General features: G+C 39.0%; 1 protein-coding gene across 1 annotated transcript; it reads left to right on the top strand.

Annotated features, from left to right (window-relative positions):
* Nucleotides 1-553: 553 nt before the first annotated feature.
* LOC103978326 (sulfate transporter 3.1) lies at nucleotides 554-4,297 on the top strand. Its single transcript, XM_009394083.3, has 12 exons — nucleotides 554-934; nucleotides 1,020-1,227; nucleotides 1,696-1,867; nucleotides 2,087-2,152; nucleotides 2,312-2,425; nucleotides 2,508-2,624; nucleotides 2,696-2,822; nucleotides 2,902-3,188; nucleotides 3,262-3,452; nucleotides 3,523-3,608; nucleotides 3,702-3,778; nucleotides 3,878-4,297. Exons 1-12 carry the CDS (start codon nucleotides 580-582, stop codon nucleotides 4,058-4,060), a joined length of 1,983 nt encoding a protein of 660 aa, XP_009392358.2. The 5' UTR covers nucleotides 554-579; the 3' UTR covers nucleotides 4,061-4,297.
* Nucleotides 4,298-23,727: the final 19,430 nt, after the last annotated feature.

Here is a 23,727-nt window from a genome sequence, read left to right as displayed (position 1 = left end):
TTGAAAACCCCTTTAAATGAAGTGTTTTAGTAAATGTCACATTTTAATTATCTATATATAATAAATTTAACCACTTTTATTAAGCATTTAATTATCAGAGGTAGGCAAGTCCACGTGCAATTTGAGATATCACTAATCTTGTTCTTGAAATCTACCTAAAGCACAAAGCGCATAAATTGGATTACGTCCGACTTTGCATCTCCGGTTGACGCGGAGTCAAAATTGTTGACTCTCACAGAACAGTCAACGTCAGTGGGGCGTGTGACAACCGCCGTCGCGTCGCCTTCCCACGCGTTGTCAAGCCCACGGGAGCTTCGGCACTTCCGTTAATGAGAGAAGCTGTGATGCGTGGGTCCGCGATCCCGCACCGAGCCATCAGAACCAACCACATAGCTTAACTGCGTGGGTCTCACCGTAGCACACAGGCGGCAACGCGTTAGGCCTGCGACCCAACGTGCAATTCCGCCGCGTGTCCTTCAACCACCTGCGGGCCCACACCCCACGACTCTTTCCCTCTAAATAGCTGCCCATCCTTCCCCTCGCTCATCGGCGCTCGATCTTCTCTTCCATCTCCTTGCAATGGTGACGGTGGAGAACTCCGATGCCGTGTTCCCCGCCGGGACCGTCGAAGGGGTAGAGTTCGCGCGGCGCGTTCCACTCCCACCCCCTCGGCCATTCCTAGACACCTTGAGGGCCAACCTCAAGGAGACTCTCTTCCCCGATGATCCCTTCCAGCAATTCAAGAACGAGACGGGGTCAAGAAGGTTCCTAGTGGGATTGAAGTACTTCTTCCCGGTCTTCCAATGGGCTCCGAGATATAACCTTAGTCTCTTAAGGTCGGACCTCGTTGCGGGGTTTACGATCGCCAGCCTTGCCATACCCCAAGGGATTAGCTACGCCAAGCTCGCCAACCTGCCGCCAGTCCTAGGCCTATGTGCGTATATCTTGGTTTGGATTGAAGCTGTTGTGCGATTGACGTAAGACTCGATCATGTATGCTTGCTGTTGTTGTGCATGCAGATTCGAGCTTTGTGCCGCCGATGGTGTACGCAGTGATGGGGAGCTCGAAGGATCTCGCAGTGGGGACTGTGGCGGTGCCATCGCTGTTGATTGCGTCGATGCTGGGAAAGGACGTGCCGCCGTCGCAGAACCCGACACTGTACGTGCACTTGGTCTTCACCGCGACGTTCTTTGCTGGGGTGTTTCAAGCGTCCTTGGGGCTGTTAAGGTACATGGATTCATTTCATCTTTATGTTTTGATGTCTTTTCCTGGCATGAAGTGATCTGAAAACCAAGCCATGTTATGGATGCATGAAGAGCTCGATCGGGGGTACAGAACTAAACATCTGCATGAAGAATTTTATGTTCTCTTTTTTCTCTCTTTTTTGCATCTTGAAGAAAGAAGAGTTCTATATTGCTATCATGAATACGAAGATACAGACCTGAAAGGAACAGATCAGTATGCTAGTGTCGAAGTGCTTTTACATTTGTCAAAAGGAAAAAGAGTTCATGGAGGATTAATTGGAGAGACAGAAGATGTTGTCGTGGAGACCTCACAGACTATACTGTTTCTGGAGAGGAGGTGACCACTGAGGAAGTACTTAGACACGCACACATACATACCATTCTTTTCTTTATTTTATCTCTTTAATAGTCTTTCATTTGGCTTCAATAACTTTAATCTCATCAACTTCAGGCTGGGTTTCATAGTTGACTTCTTGTCGCATGCGACCATCGTGGGATTCATGGGGGGAGCTGCCACAGTGGTGTGCCTTCAACAGCTGAAGGGGATGCTGGGCCTCCAACACTTCACCACAGCTACTGACCTTATCTCGGTGATGGAATCTGTTTTCACACAAACCCATCAGGTTCTTGATCACCTCTCTTCCTAGTGACACTGATCAATTCCAACTAAGTACAGTTCATCCGACTTTTACCGGCACATGTTTTTCTTATAACAAAGAATCTCATTTTTGTCATGCTACCACTTCAGTCTCGTGCATATTTGACCTTTGAGATTAATGGAAATCCTGCATGTCACAAGGTCTCCGACGAATGGTGATGGTTGTGGTTCCTTTTTCTTGCAGTGGAGATGGGAAAGTGTGGTTCTCGGCAGCTGCTTCCTGTTCTTCCTCCTCCTCACACGCTTTTTAGTAAGGAGTCACTCTCACATGACTGTTGACTTGCTCTCATCATTCAATGAATAGAACAAAGCTATGATGACATTATCATTCGTCCTTCCTTCCAAATCATTGGTAATATTATACTTCTATTTCTTTGTTTAACTGTTCAAATATTTTTGCTGTGATCAGAGCAAAAAAGGCCCCAAATTCTTCTGGATCTCCGCAGCAGCTCCATTGACATCGGTGATACTGGGGAGCCTCGTGGTGTACCTCACCCATGCAGAAAACCACGGTGTGCAAGTGGTGAGTTCTCAGTCCCTCTCCTCGAAACGACAGCCACTAGATATAGATCATCCTGAACTCAATCTGGGTTGTCATCTTGAAGATTGGCTACTTGAAGAAGGGTCTGAATCCACCATCACTGAGCAATCTGGTTCTCTCAGCACCGCACATGATGGTGGCACTCAAGACTGGCATCATCACCGGGATCATCGCCCTTGCGGTATATACTTCCTCATGATGTAACATACCATCAAATTTGGTGGAGAAAAATGACTTTGATGTGCACTGCAGGAGGGGATCGCTGTGGGGAGGAGTTTTGCCATGTTCAAGAACTACCATATAGATGGCAACAAAGAGATGATCGCCTTTGGGACGATGAACATCGCCGGATCTTTGACATCCTGCTACCTGACCACCGGTGCGTTTCTCTGCAGGCATTCAAGTTTTCTAGCTAGCTACTGTTTAGGAGTTGTGATCCCAATGCTTTGTACGATCAGGGCCGTTCTCGAGGTCGGCGGTGAACTACAACGCCGGCTGCAAGACGGCGCTATCCAACGTGGTGATGGCGGTGACGGTGATGGTCACTTTGCTGTTCTTGACGCCCTTGTTCCACTACACTCCTCTGGTGGTGCTCTCCGCCATCATCATATCTGCCATCGCCGGCCTTATCGACTACGAGGCGGCGCTGCACCTGTGGCAGGTCGACAAGATCGACTTCTGCGTCTGCATGGGTGCATACTTGGGCGTCGTCTTCGGCAGCATCGAGATCGGGCTTGTCATTGCCGTACGTTCTGCGTCACAATCTATATTGAGACATCAGGACAAGCATAAGCTAACTGCATTAGACGCTGTTGCAGGTGGCGGTCTCCATGCTTAGGATTCTACTCTTTGTGGCGCGGCCGAGGACCACCGTCCTCGGAAACATCCCCAACTCGTCGACCTACCGGCGCATGGATCAGTATTCGGCGGCGCAGAGCGTTCCCGGAGTGCTCATTATCCGAATCGACGCTCCGATCTACTTTGCCAATGTGAGCTACTTGAGAGAGAGGTAAGGCATGCATAAATCTCATGTCCTTTAGTGATTGAATTATCTGATGGATATGGTTTTCATTGATTAGGATAACAAGGTGGATCAACGAAGAGGAGGACATGCTAAAATCCAAGGCAGAGACCAGCTTACATTACGTGATACTAGATATGGGAGGCAAGTGTTTCCTCTTCTTCTCGCTTTCCTGAGATTCGTGATGAATCGATCCAGTTTTGCTTGACATGTCACGACACTCCTCATCTGCGGCAGCTGTGGGTAGCGTCGACTCAAGTGGGACTGGCATGCTGAAGGAGGTCAAGGAGAGTTTGGGCAGAAGGGGCCTTCAGGTACTGAGCTCTCTGGTGGCTCAATCAAGCAGGATGCTTAATCCTGATGCATTTATGTGACCCGGATTTCACCTTGATGCTTTGATGATTATCCATCAGCTGGTGCTGGCAAACCCTGGAAGCGAGGCGATGAAGAAGATGGATAAGTCGAAGGTGCTCGAAACCATCGGTCAAGAGTGGATCTTCCTCACCGTGGGCGAGGCAGCTGCTGCGTGCAACTTTATGCTCTGCACATGCAAGTCCGGCATGGTCGATGAGGCAGAGCGCGAAAACATCGTCTGAGAGCGTGGATGGAGTATATATATATATATATATATATATATATATATATATATATATATATATATATATTTGTGTGTGTGTGTGTGTGTATGGAAACCAAAATTGAAGTGATGGTTTCGTGCGCCAAAAAGAGGCAAAATGTTGGCAAGAACACGAAGCTCTGTTTACTCCTGCTTTCTTGTTCATGCTTTATGTTTTCGGAGGAACATTACTGAATTATCACTGAATTATCTTGAATTGTATCAGAAATGTTGTCTGTCAATCTCCTTGGGCCTCATTTTCTAATGGAAGAAGACTCCTGCCACCACAAGGAGATTTTATGAGATAGCAGCTAAGATTTCGAAATTTCACTGCTCTATTAAGAAAAATCTTATTCTGTATAAATGGGGAGCATATATCAAACACAAAAAATGTCTTCTTCATGTTTCGTTCTTTCATGGGATCATAGCCTCTCTTGCCTTAGCAAGATTTTCTATTCCTTCCTTTCTATCCTCGCTATCTAGTGACAACGATTACTCTGATATCCTCGATGACAACAACTTTGATCCCGATGGTCCATCTTCCCTTGTTCTCTATTACACGACACACTCCCATCTTCCCTGTGTTTCGTGCTCATCGTCGATCTCTTGCTCATTCTCTTCCATCTTTCAACGACCCATAGCGTCTCTCGTTGGGACGATGATCTCAATCACCTCTCGCCCATGACACTCGTTGCATGCTGCTAAAGAGTGAACCCTATTAGGAATGAGTTGACACTAAGAGGGGGGGTAAGGGGGAGGGAGGTGTGTGAATTAGTGCAGCGGTAAAAACTTCGATTCGAAAATCTTTTGTTTCGATTAAACCCGTTTCGGAAAGATCTTAATTTAAAAGCGCAGGGGAGCATAGTGAAAGCAATAAGAAGGTAAAACAATTTGTAGTAAAGATAAATTGCTCAAAAGAAAATACAAACCGATTTTATAGTGGTTCGATCGTCGTGACCTACATCCACTCCCGATTCCTCTTCACTCGAGGCCACCGGCTTCCATTACCGGTCTTCCTTCAATGGGCAAAGACTAACTACTCTTTTACACTCCTCTTCTCCTTTTCACAGGGTTAGGAGATAACCTTTTACAAGTGCTCACTCCTCTCTAAACAGAATTCTAAACTTAGAATTAGAGGAGGGGATCTCTCAAGTGATTACTATAACGTTTTTTCACTTTTAAATTCTCTGTGCTTATGTTTGTTAAGCAAGGATGAGAGATATATTTATAAGCTTTAAGTAGATTCAAACTTAGAGCCTAAAAATGTCTCATCCTTGGTTTTCGAGGTACTGGCGGTACCATCGCCAATGCTGGGCGGTACCACCGCTTGCAGCACTAACATTGGGCGGTACCACCGCTTGACACCCTGGGTGGTACCACTGCCTGACAGTCTCTGGATATTGTGTCTGGACGGTACTACCACCTAGACTAGTGGTACCACCGCTTGACACAGTCTCGGAGACTGTGCCATGGTGATGCCATTTGTTGGGTCACTATTTGGGCCTTTCACTTGGCCCAACACAGCACAAACTTGGGCCTAATTGACCCCTAATTGAGTTGGCTCAATTTCAACCCAATTATGTGCTAACTATAAATTTTAAGATATTCACTAAGCTAAATAAGTCCGTAAGTCTAGGTTTCTTCCGGCGAGCTTCTAACAATCTTCCGGTGAACTTCTGACGATCTCTCGGTAATGTTCCAACGGACTCCCGGCAAGCTCTTGGACTTCATGATGATTTTCTTAGCGAGTTCTGATGAGCTTCTTTGGCAAGCTCCTAGACTTCTCGATCAATTCCGGTAGAACTTCCGACGAACGTCCGGACTTCCGATGAACTCTCGAACTCCTAATGAAATTTTGTTCTTGACTCTGGGACTTCATTTTGCTTTATGCCTTGATCGCTATCATAGTTAATCCCGCACACTTAAAACCTACTTCAATCTAGATAATTATTATAAAGCTATCAAATATTGTCCGGCATGTCATTGGTTCATCGACGCTTCATTCGAATCTTCGGCGCATCGTCCTCTCTTATGGCCTATTGCCCAATTGGCCAATTGACCTCTGCAACTCCGATTTCCTTAGCACAATTTTCGCTCTTCTTAGCCCGATGCCCGAACCTATGGCCCGAAGCCTTTTATCGATACGTCGATCGATCCTTTGGCTTGATGTCTAATCTTCTGACAAGTTTCTCTTCGTTCTAACATAATTTTTCCTACTTTAATTGTCTCACTCTGATCGAAGCTTCCTGTGTCACTCAAAATATATATTAAATTACAAACACTCTCAATTGGTTTCATCATCAAAATTTAAGATTCAACAATCTCTCCCTTTTTATGATGACAACCAATTGATAACAGAGTTAACCTTAACTCTCCCTATCAATATGACATATTGATAGAACATTGAATTCAAGTTGAATTCAAGTTAAAGCAAATTTTAATTATGAATATTTACAACACATCATCATAAAATCATACATAATCAAAATTTCAATACATCATTCCATGCATAATCATTATTATAACTTCTCCCCCTTTATCATCAACAAAAAGGAGAAATGCATTTAGCAAGTTTCAAATCTTAAGTTTTATCATCATGCAAGCTAGCAATAATTTTGAGTTTTGTAAGTTTGTAAATTTTGCTAGATGTGTAAGTTAGCATGTTTTGCTTCTTGAGATAGGTAAGATAGCACTTTTGCTTCTCTTGAGATTGCAAGCTAGCAATTCTTGGTGATGTTCAAAATAGCAAGTTCTACATCATGCAAGCTAGTGAATTTTACATTTTAGAACATGCAAGCTAGCAATTTTGAGATATTCAAGAGAGCAACTTTTTCTTCTTGAAATATGCAAGTTAGTAATCTTTGCTTCTCTTTTGAGATAAGCTACCATGTTTTGCTCTCTTTGCAATGTGCAAGCTAATAAGTTTTAGCTTCTTCTTGTATATATCATCATGCAAGTTAGCATATTTTATCTCCCCCTTTGTCATTAACAAAAAGAAGGGAAGAATATAATTTTGTAATTCCTTTTCCCTTTACAATAATTTTCAAAGCATGACAAAGATAAATAACAAATTTACATCAATATTCCAATCATCAAAAAATGAAAGATTAAGTCATGATTTTTGACATATATCTTCTTTTATATATAGAAGGAATGATAGGGAAATGATTTTGATTCAAAAAGAAGATTCAAGTCTAAAAATCGAGAAATCAAGATCATGATCCAAAAAATGTATACGAAAAATTTATATATTTGGGAGATCTAATATGTCTAAGTTTATCATTCAAGCTAGCAAATTTGGTTCTCTTGAGATACTAGCTATTTTCTTTCCCTCTTTGGTCATTATAAACAAGAAAGAAGAAGGGAAGAATATAATAGTGTAAATGTTCAAGTTATCACAAAAAAATTAATTTGGTAATGAGAAATACAAAGGAATATTAATAAATCATGACATGAAAGATATTAATATCAAATCATGAATGCCACAAGATATGATTTATTTCAACAAATCTCTTCTTTTATAAATAGCAAAAAGAAACATAGGAGATCAATTGATATAATGTTTTGATTCATGCAAAAGAAATCTCAAGTTATAAATCTCGAAAAATCAAGATAAAGCTCATTCATATTCAAATCATCAAATCAAAATTATTTTCAAGAGATTCATAAAAAAGACATAGATAGATTCATTAATCTCTCCTTTTTGAAAAATCGATAAAGTAGAGAAAAAATCTTTTTCAAGGAGAAAGCTTTCCTTTTTTAGTGTTTCAATTCATATAATTGATTTCATATAAGCAGACCCCAAATTTTTATACAAAATAAAAATAAGAATCAACGTTTAAAACTAAAAAAGAATTTTCAATCAATAATCCATAAATCACAAGATTCATCATGCATAATTTTAAAATATAAACTCATTAAGTATAATCATTATGCATTATTACTTTGGGCATGCTACCAAAACATGGTTTTACTTTTCAAGGTATAACATGCATAATTTCAAACTATAAACTCATTAAGCATGATATCAAACATCTTAACATTTTCATTAAAACATCAGTTTTGAACATAAGACATCTTTAATTAAAATTGAAAAGCAATATGGAAATCAACATAATACACATTATTACTTCTTAAAAACATACATAAGATTAATCTTATTAGATATGCAAGTATTATTACCAAACATACAATTGTCATGATCAAAATAATATATATGTATATATATTTAAAACTAATCATGAAAAGCACTAAGTAATTTCATGGTAAGGAAAAAAAGATTCGATTGAGTCGCTTACCTCGTTGACGAAAGCTGTCAAAGTGCAGTTCACCACCTTGCCCTTATTGGTTTGCTCATCATCTTCCGATGAGCTTGATTCATCCCAAGCCACATTGAATGTTTTCATGAACTTTTTAAATTTTATAGTGAGAATTTCAAAGTCATCATCATCATCACTTGAGTTATCACTCAAGTGGTATTCTAGTGTTCGAAGTGCCAAATCCTTCCTGTACTTTAGAATATTGTTCTCATGTTCATTTTGTTTTATATAAGTCATTTCATAAGTCATCAAAGACCTAATAAGTTCTTCAATCGGAAAATAGTTCAAGTCCTTTGATTCTTGTATTGCCGTTACTTTCGAATCCCAATTTTTAGAAAGTGATCGTAAAACTTTATTCATAAGTTCAAGATTTGAAAAATTTTTACCAAGAGTTTTTAGACTATTGATGACATCTATAAAATGGGTGTACATGTCTCCTATAGTCTCGCTTGATTCCATATGAAATAATTCAAAATCATATATCAAAATATTTATTTTAGAGTCTTTTAACTCTACTAGTGCCTTCATATGTAATTTCGAGTGGGTGCCATGTTGAATCTCATATTTTGATGATGAAACTAATTGATTGTGTTTAGATGTTTAACTATATTTTGAGTGATGCAGGTCTACTCGATCAGGATTAGACAGTTGACGCAGGAGGAATTGACATTGCGCCGGAGGAGATCATGTCAGGATATTGGACGGTAGAAGGCTTTGGACGTCGGGCATCGGGCCAAGGAGAGCGGAATTGCGCCAAGGATATCGGGGTTGCGGAGGTCAACCGTCGATTGGGCAACAAGCTGCAAGAGAGGATGATGCGCTGAAGAATCGGACGAAGCGCCAACCAATGACGTGCCGGGCAACAGAATGTCAATTCGCGTTGTAATAATTGTCTAGATCGGAGTAGAGTTTTGGCTTGTGTGTGCAGGATTAACTACGATAACGATGAAGATATAAAGCGAAACAAAGTGTTGAAGTCAAGTGCGAAGGATTTGTTGCAAGTTCGAGAGTTCGACGGAAGTCCGAAGGTTCGTCGGGAATGCTACTGGAACTAGCCGAGAATGAGTAGGGAGCTTGCCGAAGGGTTTTTCGGAAGCTCGCCGGAAGGTTCGTTGGAAGTTCGCAAAGCTCGTTGAGAAAGGTCGGAGCTTGCCAAAGAAGCTCGTTGGAACTCACCAAGATCAAATCGTGAAGTTTAGGAGCTTGCCGGGAGTTCGCAGAATGTTTTCCGAGAGTTTTTCGGAAAACCGTCGGAAGTTCGCTGGAAGCTCGCCGGAAGAAGTCTTGACTTACGGACTTTGTAATAGCTTAGGAAATGTCTTTAAATTCGTAGTTAGCACATTAATTAGGGTTAGGATTAGGTGTTAATCCTATAACCCAAAGTAGGGGCCAATTGGGCCCGAGTTCAAACTGGTTTGGGCCAAGTTTAGAGCCCAACCAGTGAGCTGAAATAGTGTAGGCGGTGGCACCGCCCAGAACCCGAGATCTGAGCGGTGGAACTGCCCAGCACCCGAGAGGTCCGGCGGTGGCACCGCCAGCCTCAGAAACCTAAGAGAATTCAAAATTTAGAACCCAAATTTGAATTCTCTTGGGGCCTATAAATGCATCTCAATTCTCAGCTGAGATTACAACCTTTGAGAAAGCAATAGATTGAGATAAAAGTCTTAGAGAAGTCTTTAGCAAGTCTTGTTTTCAATTGCTTAAGTGTTCACCTCCTTCTTTCTCTTCAAAAATTTGTAAGAGTGTGAACCACTTATAAAAGGTTGTAAGAGGGGTATTTGTCCTTCTCCTTCAAAGAGATTTGTTAGTGGAAGTTGGGAGCCTCATTGAAGAAGGCTTCGCAAGTTGATGTAGGTCATTTGACCGAACCACTTTAAATTGGCCTGTTCATTGAATGTGTGAGTACTTACCCTTCTGCAATCATTTTCTACTCAACAGCAAGTTTTCATTTTTCACTTTACTCAAGTTACTACCAAAACGAAATCTCCTTATATTTTACGAAATCATTTTCGAACTTAGAAGTTTTAATCTGTTGCACTAATTCACCCCCTCTCTTAGTGCCGCTCCGATCCTAACAATTGGTATCAGAGCCACGGTTTTCTACTTTGGTTTAACATCCAAATAGAAATGGCTCTTTACGGCTTTCAAGAGGGTCATTCTCTCATTCGTCCTCCCTTTTTCAATGGGACGGACTACACTTATTGGAAAACTCGAATGAGAGTTTTCTTACTTTCTTTGGATTTGAATTTATGACACATAGTCAAAAATGGATTTGAAATGTCTTCTCTTCCAATGAATCATTGGAATGATTTGGAGAAGAAGATGTTTTCTCTAAATATAAAGGGTATGAATGCCTTATATTGTGCACTTGACAAAAATGAATTTAATCGCGTTTCGATGTGTGACTCGGCTTTTGATATTTGGAGAACTCTAGATGTCACTCATGAAGGCACTAGCCAAGTGAAAGAGTCCAAAATCAACATTTTTGTGCATTCTTACGAACTTTTCCGGATGAAACCAAGTGAGTCCATCGGAGACATGTACACCCGTTTCACGGATGTCGTCAATGGACTCAAAGCTCTTGGTAAAAGTTTTTCTAATTTTGAACTAGTCACGAAAATCTTAAGATCCCTTCCAAAAAGTTGGGATCCAAAAGTTACGACTATTTAAGAGGCCAAGGACCTTAAAACATTCCCTCTCGAAGAACTTATTGGGTCTCTAATGACCTACGAAATAAACAATGTGACAAAAAGGAAACTCGAGAACAACCTTCCAAAGGACAGGAAGGATTTGGGACATAGAACATTTGAAGACCACTCGAGCATAAGCTCAAGTGATGGTGAACTTGAACTCACTAAGAAATTTAAAAAGTTAATAAAACAAAAATTTAAGAATGAAAAGAACAGAATTGCTTGCTTTGAATGCAAGAAAAAGAGCAAGAATTGGGATGAATCGAGCTCCTCCAAAAACAAGGAGAAAATCAAGAAAGGCGAGGTGGCAAACTATGCCTTAATCACTTTCAACGATGAGGTAATCAAAATCCCCTCAATTTATTTTGAAATTACTTGATGCTTTCCATGATGCATTTTCTTTTTATTAGCTTAGAAAAATTATTTTTAATTGCTTAATGTAATGAAAATGAAAAAAATCAAGAATCATGCTTATCATTCTAGTAATTTTGAAAATAATCATGAAAATTGTATGTTTATGATAAAAAAAAATGATTTTGATTAAAAATGCCCTATATGGTATCGTGCCTAATAAATTTTTTTTTTGAAACTATGCATGATGATGATGAGTTTTGGGTAATTTATAATTTATTGATTTTGATGATTTCCATGATGATCTTTTGTGATTTATAGATTATCAATTTTTACCGTGATGAAAGTTGCTTTTAAAAATGATGCACGGCTTGTGTATGCAAACTAAGAATGAAAAGATAGATTCACCTAAAAAGAAAAATGCATGACTACAACAAATAACAAAATGATTTTGTTTGAAAATGCTTTATGCCCAATGAAACCATCATTGATGAATATGCTTTATATTTAATAGTTTCTTTGGCTTATATGCCTTATCATGATAAATGTTTTGAAAAGTTTGTATCATACTTGATGATTGTTATACATGATGATTTTGATTAAATGAAATCATATTTGACTTGAAGTAATGAGTTGAAATAATTTTTTTTGAATTATGTGTTGCACTTTTTTTTTATCTTGATGATTTTTTATCTTTCCGTTTTAAACGATGACGCATGGATTTGAAAAAAAAAAAAGGACATGCATGTATGGAATCAATCAATAAGTTGAAACAAAAGGAGGAAATAATTTTTTATTAATTTTTTTTTTCTCTATCTTATTGATTTCTACCTAAGAGACCAATAAAATTATTTATGCCATTTTGAATCTCTTGAAAGAAATGTTGAGATTTTGATGATTTGGACGATTTGAATTTGAATGAGTTTTATCCAAAATCATGATCTTGATTCCATGATATTTACAAATTAAGATTTATTATGAATCAAGATTTTTTTCATTAATCGATCTCCTAAGATTTTCTTTTGATTATTTATGAGTAGGTTTTACAAAAAGAAATCATGCCTTTTGGTATTCACATGTTCTAATCTTTCATGATATGATTTTTATGTAATTCCTTGTATTCATGAAATGTTTATCGCATCACCCGATTACTTTCTTCTTGATATTCCTTATATGGTGATATAAAATTATGTATGAAATACTCTTGATATTATTTTGATGCATACAAATGAAAAGTTATGATCATGAATGGTAGGATGAAATTTGACAAGTTAATACCATCGTGATTTGAAACATTTATGATTTGAAATTATGCATGCAATTGCTTTTCATTGTGATGATATATGCATATAATGTATATCATGAATACTTTATTATCATACATGAAAATAGTGATAAATATTTTGAAAATAAATGTTTGTATCGTGTTAGATGATTTTACATTTTGTGCATGATGAGTTATAGTGATGATTGAAACAATGATTGAAATAATATGAATGATGATTTGGAATTATGCATATAATGATGAGTTTATATGTTTTAAAAATATATATGATGATTTGGTATTATGTATACAATACTTTAACGTATGATAATGATGCACGAAATGATGAAATATTCATGATAAAATTGTTATTTTGATATTCATGACTTGAATCTTCCATTCTTTTTGCCAATGACAAAGGGGGAGAAAGAGTTGCTAATGTGCTATTTTGAATTGATGTAAAGGGTCATCTCAAAAAGAAATTAGCTAGCTTGCACAAGTCAAGAATATGCTAACTTGCAAATCTTTAAATTTGCTAGCTTGTATGTAGTAAAACTTGCATATCGTAAAAATTGCTAGCTTGTAGAGAAGCAAACAGTTGCTATCTCAAGAAAAGCAAAAATGCTAAATTTGCACATCTTTAATTGCTACATTGCATGATGATAAAACTTGATATTATATTTTTTTCATACAATGTATTGAATTTTTTTATCTCTAAACACTTGATACTTGGAATATTTTAAAATGTGATCTTGATAAGAATGTTTCAAGTTGCTCTTTGTGCTATATCTTTTCAAATGAATCATGAGCCTTGGTATCATATATTTCATAATATAGAAATAACAAGATTTCTTTGCCTTGTATGCCTTATGTGATGATTGTACATCAATTTGCTTTATTATGAATTATATGAATCTTGATCGTGAACTTGTTAAGAATTTTAATGAACCATGAATCATATCTTTGGTATTCATGAATTGATCCTTATTGATATATTTCATGAATTCTTTGCATATTTTGCTTGTTGAATGGTTGAAATTTTTAGCCATTGAGTCCTCCCTTTCTTTTTGACTTTGATAAAGGGGGAGAAGGGTTTGCTAGCTTGTGCATTGAAAATGAAAGTAAATTTCATAGCATGCTAAGGAAGTAAAACTTGCAAGCTTGCACTTCTCAAAAAGAGAAGAAATATCTTGCCTATCGAAAGAATCAAAAAGTGTAAAACTTAGAAAACTTGCAACAAAATTGCTCTTGCCATGCTTTGTATCAAAAATAGGTTGATATCCTTAAAAGTATCACATTAAATTTTTTAGTGTATCGCAATGTATCACATGTATCGTAAATTAAAATTTTTGAGACTATTATCCTATCATGTTTAACAATTGATATCTTTCATTGATATGATAAATTATCATCTCATGATGTATCACATAATGATATCATGATTTGCGATTGTATCATGTGATCCTTGGTGAATTTTCACATTGATATCCTTCATGAAATGATTTCTTTGCATTATTATCTTGTATGCATCATGTGATGATTGAAATATTGATTGATGCAAAGTTGATGTAAAAGTCTAAATCATTGGTTCTTCTCTTCTTTTTGACATTGACAAAGGGGGAGAAAGTTATTGCTAGCTTGCACACTTGAATGAAGAATTTGCTAGCTCGATCATTGTAATGAAGAAATTTGCTATATCAAACATCATAAATATTGTTACTTGCAAAGAAAAGCAAAGTGTAATCTTGCACAAAAATTCAAAGTGTTGAATTGCCATGATTGAACTTAAGAATCTTGCTATGCTTTTGTGCTTATATGTTGTGATAAAAATCTAGCTTCATGTTGCAAAAACTTGTATATCTTTTAAAATAGCTAGAGCTACTTCTCCTTTTTGTTGATGACATAGGGGGAGAAGTATATTGATGACTTCATACATTGAATTAAATATTATATATATATTTGCATGATGGTTTAAATATTTTTCATAACATATGATGGATGTTACTTAGATTTGGGATAATCCAAGTGTTCTATTAATGACATATTGATAGGGGGAGTTTGGTTAAACTCCGGGGAGTTAAGGTTAACTCTTTTAGTCATCAATTAGTTGTCATCATCAAAAAGGGGGAGATTGTTGAATCTCATATTTTGATGATGAAACTAATTGATTGTGTTTAGATGTTTAACTGTATTTTGAGTGATGCAGTTCTACTCGATCAGGATTAGACAGTTGACACAGGAGGAATTGACATTGCGTTGGAGGAGATCACGTCAGGATATTGGACGGTAGAAGGCTTCGGACGTCGGGCATCGGGCCAAGGAGAGCGAAATTGTGCCAAGGATATCGGGGTTGCGGAGGTCAACCGCTGATTGGGCAACAAGCCGCAAGAGAGGATGATGCGCTGAAGAATTGGATGAAGCGCCAACCAATGACGTGCCGGGCAACAGAATGTCAATTCGTGTTGTAATAATTGTCTAGATCGGAGTAGAGTTTTGGCTTGTGTGTGCAGGATTAACTACGATAACGATGAAGACATAAAGCAAAACAAAGTGTCGAAGTCAAGCGCGAAGGATTTGTTGCAAGTTCGAGAGTTCGATGGAAGTCTGAAGGTTCGTCGGGAATGCTGCTGGAACTAGCCGAGAATGAGTAGGGAGCTTGCCAAAGGGTTTTTCGGAAGCTCGCCGGAAGGTTCGTTGGAAGTTCGCGGAGCTCATCGAGAAAGGTCAAAGCTTGCCGAAGAAGCTCGTTGGAACTCACCAAGATCAAATCGTGAAGTCTAGGAGCTTGCCGGGAGTCCGCAGAATGTTTTCCGAGAGTTTTTTGGAAAATCGCCGGAAGTTCACTAGAAGCTCGCCGGAAGAAGTCTTGACTTATGGACTTTGTAATAGCTTAGGAAATGTCTTTAAATTCATAGGTAGCATATTAATTAGGATTAGGATTAGGTGTTAATCCTATAACTCGAGTATGAGCCAATTGGGCCCGAGTTCGGATTGGTTTAGGCCAAGTTTAGAGCCCAACCAGTGAGCTGAAATAGTGTAGGCGGTGGCACCGCTAGATTAGGCAGTGGCACCGTCCAGAACCCGAGATCTGAGCGGTGGCACCGCCACCGACAGGCGGTGGCACCGCCAGCCTCGGAAACCTAAGAGAATTCAAAATTTGGAGCCCAAATTTGAATCCTCTTGGGGCCTATAGATACCCATTAATTCTTAGCTAAGATTACAACCTTTGAGAAAGCAATAGATTGAGAAAAAAGTCTTAGAGAAGTCTTAAGCAAGTCTTGTTTTCAATTGCTTAAGTGTTCACCTCCTTCTTTCTCTTTAAAAATTTGTAAGTGTGAACCACTTGTAAAAGGTTGTAAGAGGGGTATTTGTCCTTCCCCTTCAAAGAGATTTGTTAGTGGAAGTTGGGAGCCTCATTGAAGAAGGCTTCGTAAGTGGATGTAGGTCATTTGACCGAACTACTTTAAATTGGCGTGTTAATTGAATGTGTGAGTACTTACCTTTCTGTAATCATTTTCTACTCAACAGCAAGTTTTCATTTTTCACTTTACTCAAGCTACTATCAAAATGAAATCTCCTTATATTTTACGAAATCATTTTCAAACTTAGAAGTTTTAATCCGCTACACTAATTCACCCTCCCCCCCCCCCTCTTAGTGTCGCTCCGATCCTAACATGCCAAATGTCAAAAGCCATTTTGCAAGTAGAAACCCGATTGAATTCATTTTTGCCTATAGCGCAAAATAGAGCATTCATAGCTCTGGCATTTAAAGAAAAATTTTTTTTTTTCCAAATCATTCCATTCGTTCATTGGAGTAAATCCATGGAAAGTTGTTTTCAATAATATTTTATAATTTTAAATCCATGGAAAGCAAGAAAACTCTCATCCGAGTTTTCTAATAAGTGTAGTCCGTGCTATTGAACATGAGAGAACAAACGATAGAAAAGCCCTATTGAAAACTGAAAAGAGTCATTTCTCTTTGGTATTAAACCAAACAAGAAAAAACGTAGCTCTAATAGTAACTGTTAGGAATGAGGAGGGACTAAAGGGGGGTAGGGGGTGTGAATTAGTATAGCGGTAAAAACATCGATTCGAAAATCTTTTATTTCAATTAAACCCGTTTCGAAAAGATATTAACTTGAAAGCGTAACAGAGTGTAGTGAAAGCAATAAGAACGTAAAGCAGTTTACAGTAAAGGTAAATTACTCAAAAGAAAATGTAAACCGATTTTATAGTGGTTCGGTCATTGTGACCTAGATCCACTCTCGATTCCTCTTCACTCGAGGCCACCGGCTTCCACTACTGGTCTTCCTTCAATGAACGAAGACCAACTATCTTTCTACACCCCTCTTCTCATTTTCATAGGTTTAGGAGATAACTTTTTATAAGCACTCACTCCTCTCTAAATAGAATTTTAAATATAGAATTAGAGAAGGGGATATCTCAAGTGATTACTATAATATTTTTTCACTTTTAAATTCTCTATGCTTGTGTTTGTTAACCAGAGATAAGAGGGGTATTTATAGGCTTTAAGTGGATTCAAATTTGGAGCCTAAAAATATCTCATCCCTAGTTTTCGGGGTATTGGTAGTACCACCGTCTATGCTGGGCAGTACCACCGCTTGCAGTACTGACATTGAGCGGTACCACCGCTTGACACCCTGCTACTGGGCGGTACCACCGCTTGACAGTCTCTCGGAGACTATGTCTAGGCAGTACCACCGCCTGACATAGTCTCGGAGACTGTGCCACCTGTTGGGTCACTGTTTGGGCCTTTCACTTGGCCCAACATAGCCCAAACTTGGGCCTAATTGACCCTTAATTGAGTTGGCCCAATTTCAACCTACTTATGTGCTAACTACAAATTTTAAGACATTCACTAAGCTAAATAGCTCCGTAAGTCTATGTTTCTTCCAGCGAGCTTCTGGCTATCTTTCAACGAACTTCCGACGATCTCTCGGCAATATTCCAGCGGAGTACCAACAAGCTCCTGGACTTCACAACGATCTTTTTGGCGAGTTCCGATGAGCTTCTTTGGCAAGCTCCTGGACTTCTCGGTCAATTTTGGCAAAACTTTCAACCAACATCTGGACTTCCGATGAACTCTAGAACTCCCAACGAAATCTCATTCTTGACTTCGGGTCTTCATTTTGCTTTATGCTTTGATTGTTAGCGTAGTTAATCCTATACACTTAAAACCTACTTCGATCTAGATAATTATTACAAAGCTAATCAAATGTTGTCTGACATGTCATTGGTTCATCGATGCTTTGTCCGAATCTTCAATACTTCGTCCTCTCTTGTGGCCTATTGTCCAATCGGCCAGTTGACCTCCGTAACTCCGATTTCGCTGGCGTAATTTTCACTCTTCTTAGCCCAATGCTCGAACCCATGGCCCGAAGCCTTCTGCTAATACGTTGACCGATCCTTCGGCTCGACGTCTAATCATCTGACATATTTCTCTCTGGCCCAATATGATTCTTCCTATTTTAATTGTCTCACCCTCATCGAAACTTCTTATATAACTCAAAATACAGATTAAATTATAAATACTCTTAGTTAATTTCATTATCAAAATTCGAGATTCAACACACCCCACCCCCACCCTCTGTGGCACCTCATATTTAATCGAGCCGACGTCGAGAACCCTCTCTCCTTTGCCTCGATGCATCTCCTCCTGTTCCACCGAGCCGATACCGAGAACCCTCTCTCCTCTCCCATAGCTTTCTTCCTTACGGCGATTGCGACACTTCTTCAGTGAACAACAGTTGTCTTCCCCTGCTGTCACTCTGTGCCAGCATCTCTGCCCTCGTCCCCCTAGATCGAGGAATGACTCCATCGCTCCTTGAAGCCTAGTGCCCTCGCCCGCCTCCGGGACTCCAGGATCAGCAACGCCAGATCCCCCTGATCTGCCACCCTCCCCTGCCTCTCCTCCTCCTGTGATATGCACCGTGAAACACAATAGCATCTCGATCATTATCACAATCCCTAACTAGTCTCTCCACCCACCCCCACCCCCCCCTCCTCCTCCTCCTGCGATATGCATCGATTGTAGCTGTCATCGCCTGCTCTGCACCAAGCGGTTGCCCCTCCTCCTGCGATCGTTCCCTGTGAACTGTACTGCAGCGGATCCCTAACCAGCACTGCGACAGAGCGACTCACCCCATCTCGATCATTATCACAATCACTGCTCGTAACAGAAACCACCCTCTAGGACGCACCTTCATTCCATCGAGAGGCTTCACTACAAATGGCAATGATGTTTCACGTCGCATCGTGAAACACAAATAGTCGGCTTCACCTCTTCCTTCAATTTCTTCTTTCGCTAACAGAACAGACCTGCTCCTCCAGGCTGTACATTCAGCAGAATAGATCTACTTGCCCAAACGCCCTCTAGAGATCGTGGCCTCTATGGCAGCTTCAACAATAGAATCAAAAAGGTGGAGCAGCGCATCTAGGAACTCTCTGCCCTGGGCATCGACTACACCATCATAAGCATGGGAAGATGGGTAATAGTTACTTCCAGCATCGCCCCAACCTCCCTGTCAATCGCTTCCTCAAGGTCGATAGCCTGCCCACCACTAAGGAGGCCCAATCCATCATTGATGACATCTTCTCCCTCCTCGCTGTCCAGCCTCTCAATGGCATATCGAGCCATCTCGAACATTAAGAACTCTTAATCCCCTTGATGCCCATCACTGCCCTCGCTGCTAAGCAAGGAATAATAGTGATTCTCACTGGCGACCTCATCTCTTCTTCATTGAGCACTTTCTGCCAGCAAAGGCTCTCTGCTCTTCCTCATTAGAGTAGCATCCGCGTTGCCTTCTAGCGGAGTTCTACGCTACAATACTCTTCATGTTCTTCACCACCTAGATCCTCAGCTATGGGAACTTCTGAACGAAGATATATAACTTTGCTCAATACCCCCCACACTGCACAAAGCTAAAACGTCTTCCTCCTTGATCGCTACTATCTCTGCATCTTGTTGACCTGCTGTCATCACTGCAGCAACAGTCCAGTTCCCCAAGAAGAAGCACACCTAGTCGCAACCATCTTCTCACCCTCACCCTCCTTCTATAGCTAAAGACTCCTACCTTCTCCCTTAGATTGATACATAACATCAACATGTCTTTTATCATCTACTTTGATGCTCCAATTACTGTCCCCGTAGGGAACCATAGCACTTCTCAACGCATAGGCCTTATCTCCATCAATGTTGTAACTCTTATCCTCTTCAAGTTATTCAAAGATGACAACTACGCATCTTAGCATGCATAATTTTCTAATCTCTTATTTGGATATGATTTATTAGGCTATATTGACGACTCTCTTCGTTGTCCACCAATGATGCTCAATATCTCAGGAGCACCCAGTCCAGTTCCAAATCTGGACCATAAACTATGGTTACGCCAAGATTATCTCATCATCCAAGCAATTTAAGCCTCAATCACTGGATCTCTTGCCCCACTTATATCTTCATGTGACACCACTATTGAAGCCTGGTGCAAGTTGCAAATCACCTTGGCAAACTATTTGCATACTCACATGCTTAGTCTCTTATCCAGTCTCATGAAAACAAAATAAGAGAGAAGTATTGTTGCTGATTATCTACAAAATATAAAAGTTATCATCGATAACTTGACCTTGATAGGTTATTCCCTTAGTAATGAACAAGTCATTGTCTATACCCTTAATGGCCTAGAGGATGAGTATAAGGAACTGGTAGCAGCAATATGAGCACGTGACTCACCGATGTCATTTAAAGAACTTTATGACAAGTTAACCGACTATGAGATATATCTCAAGCGTGATGACAAATTGCCAAGACCATCCATCACAGCTTAAGTCAGTCAAAAATCCAAGAAAAAGAAAAATCGGTATAACAAGATCATCAACAAAGGTTTGGCCAGAATGCCTCCTGAACTTATGAGCTCCAAACAAACCTCCCCTCCTCCATATCATCAACATTTCAATCACAACTATTAAGGTGGCTACTTCAATTATCCTCAGCCCCAGTATCCTGACTACACAAATCAACAAAGAGTTGTTTGCTAGCTATGTGATAAAGTCGGCCACTCTACAAAAGTTTATCGATCTCGACCCAAATTGCTCCATCATATTGGCCTCAAGCAAATCTCATGACTACTCCGAATACTAGTCAGTATAATTGGATTATGGACTCTGGCATATCTTATCACATTATCTTTGATTTACAGAACTTATCCATCTACAACAACTATGATAGAAATGAAGACATCATCATCGATGATGGTAAACGAATCTCCATTACTCATACTAGTTTCACAATGCTTAATTCACATAGCACAACTTTTACACTTAATAGTGTACTGTGTGCACCTCACATTAAATGAAATCTCATTTTGGTTTCTCAATTCAATAAATAAAATAATATCTCAATTAAATTCTTTCCTAACTCTTTTCTTATCATGGATTTGAGCATGGGGGCATCCTTGGTCCGAGGTCAGAGTAAGAATAATATTTATGAGTAGTCATCAGTTTCATAAATCACCGAACTCATTGTTTACTCTTCAATTGCAGCTCTAATTGATATGTGACATCGTTGTCTTGGTCAATCCTTATCCTCTATCCAGCAAAAATTATTTTCTTGTTATTTTTTTCCTACTCTTAAAACCAGTAGCATTATAACTCATTGTGATACTTGTTTCAGTAATGAAAGTTATCGACTCTCTTTTGGAATATCTCCATATCTAACTCTAAACATTTTAAAATTATTTATATTGATATTTGGGGCCCTACCCTAATCACTTTTTTTTTGACAAGTTCAGGTTTTATATCATTTTCACAACTTATTTCACTAAGTACACATGGTTATACCCTCTCTATCATAAATCTAAACTTTCAATAATTTTTACCATATTTAGAAGGTTAGTTGAAAACTTCTTTCAATCTATAATTAAAATAGTTTACTCTGATGGCAGAGGTGAATATTAAGCCCTCACATCCTATCTCTCAGCTTATGGTATATAACACTTTAAGTCACCCTCATATACTCCTCAACTAGTTGGCTTTGCTGAACATAAAAATCTACATATAGTTGAAACTAGTCTCACACTTCTACATCAAGCCTCCATGCCAATAACCTTTTGGTCTGTAGCCTTTTAAACTATCGTCTACATCATTAATTGTATGCTTATTCCAGTCCTCTAATACCGGTCACTATTTGAAAAACTATTTTACAAATTCTCAAACCTTCACAAACTCAAAGTATTTAGCTATTTATGTTATCCATGGCTACGTCCCTATGCCTCACATAAGATAACATCACGATCTAAGCCTTGTATTTTTATATGATACTCTCTTGAACATAATGTCTTTTGATGCTACAAACCCCAAACTCAAAATATTTAATCTCATATCATGTTATTTTTGTGGAGTCTATATTTTCGTTTCAAAACCATGAGTCTTTTGTTGTATGACCTACTCCAACAAATATACATCATTGGAGTAAATCATCAATCCTATCAAATGAGCCTCCCATAACACCATCCAGTCCTTTTATAGGAAAATCTAGGGGCGATATCATATGCACAGTAGAAGAACAAAAAAATAAAAATTTTAAATTTTTCAAAAAAGTGTTCGTCATCGTGCAAAGATTGGCGTGAAAAAACTCACAAAACTAAAAACCACGTGTGAGATAGTTGTGTTACCTAGAGAGATCGTATATTTTTGAAATCCTACAGATTTGTGTGAGAGGATGAAGGAGGTCAACTATCCTCTTCTCTAGCGGTAATTCACATAACGGGGGCTACAAAGATGCTCCTTAAATCGCTACATAATTCTCCTTATTGCGTGCACCACATAATAAAAAAGGGGTTGTCTCTTTTTGCTATCCACATGACCCAAATAGGAGCTACAGGTTGAGGAGAAGAGGGAGACAGAGGAGAATATAAGGTGTCAGCTAAAAAGAATGTAGCTCATGACCCTTTGGTTCTCTCCTATTTATAGAGTCTCCTTATCAACTTACCATAATATATCATGTTATATTGGGTATTGAATATCCATCTAACTACCCAAGCCTCTCAAATTAGTAGTCTCTACTAAATAATCTCTTATTGGCTCTTATTGAATCTCATTCATAGGATCTAATAATTCAGGGGTTTATTGGATATCCAATAAGATAGGAGCTATAGTGGATATCTCATATCCGAACCTCTACTTATCGCAACACCTACCATATGTGTATGACCCTCTAGGCCTAATATCGAATTGGCCATGAGTCATATATATTAGAACTCCTTCTGGCTCAGTGAATTATTATCCTCATAATAATTTACTTGACTTATCGATTACGGACATATTAGGCCACTATGTCGTAGTCTTCAAACGATACAGGGGAATCCAATCTATTGGATCTATCTATCCTTAGTTATCATGTATCTATAGTCCCTCATCCATCTAATATCATAGAGACCATATATCGGGTATGGTGCTATCAGGCCCATATAGTTTCTACTCAAGTCTCGCTCTAATCAAATTCTCCCGGATGACTCTTTCTCTCTCAATCCGAATGACTATAGCTAGGGATTTATCTAAGCAAGAATACATGAGATATTTTTCTCATGATATTGAGAGTAGATGATCCTCTATCATCACTCAATAGCTCTCATAAGGTTAGCTGCCACTCTCAATAATTGATTGTGCTAGATTTGGAACTTCCAGACCTATAAGTTCGGAATCAAAGAATGAAGTACACATATAAGACATCCTTGGTGTCTCAAGTCTAAGGACCAGATATACCACTAGGACGATGAAATCACTGTTTGACAATAAAGCATCATCAACCATCCAACATTTTGTGAGCGGATCAATCAGTGACCTCATTCTCTAATGAGCACTTACATTGTATCCCTAGTGTCTCTACATGAGCAGCTATAAGACCAATCACTTCCATCATATGTATATGTATACAATATACTAGTCAATTCGATTATCTCGATGTCTCTCTCGAGTAACCTATGACCGGGATTATTTAGAGTCTATA

Source organism: Musa acuminata, chromosome BXJ2-3, assembly GCF_036884655.1.
Source record: "Musa acuminata AAA Group cultivar baxijiao chromosome BXJ2-3, Cavendish_Baxijiao_AAA, whole genome shotgun sequence".
Taxonomy (NCBI): Eukaryota; Viridiplantae; Streptophyta; class Magnoliopsida; order Zingiberales; family Musaceae; genus Musa; species Musa acuminata.
Note: the sequence above shows the minus strand (reverse complement) of the source record. Positions and strands in the feature narration are given on the sequence as shown.

What these genes read in the sequence shown, in the direction of transcription:
- LOC103978326 (XM_009394083.3), top strand. Translation starts at nt 580, where the DNA reads ATGGTGACGGTGGAGAACTCCGATGCCGTGTTCCCCGCCGGGACCGTC. An exon ending in GCGTCCTTGGGGCTGTTAAG is followed by an intron (nt 1,228 to 1,695) that starts GTACATGGATTC and finishes CATCAACTTCAG; the next exon opens with GCTGGGTTTCATAGTTGACT. An exon ending in TTTTCACACAAACCCATCAG is followed by an intron (nt 1,868 to 2,086) that starts GTTCTTGATCAC and finishes TTTTTCTTGCAG; the next exon opens with TGGAGATGGGAAAGTGTGGT.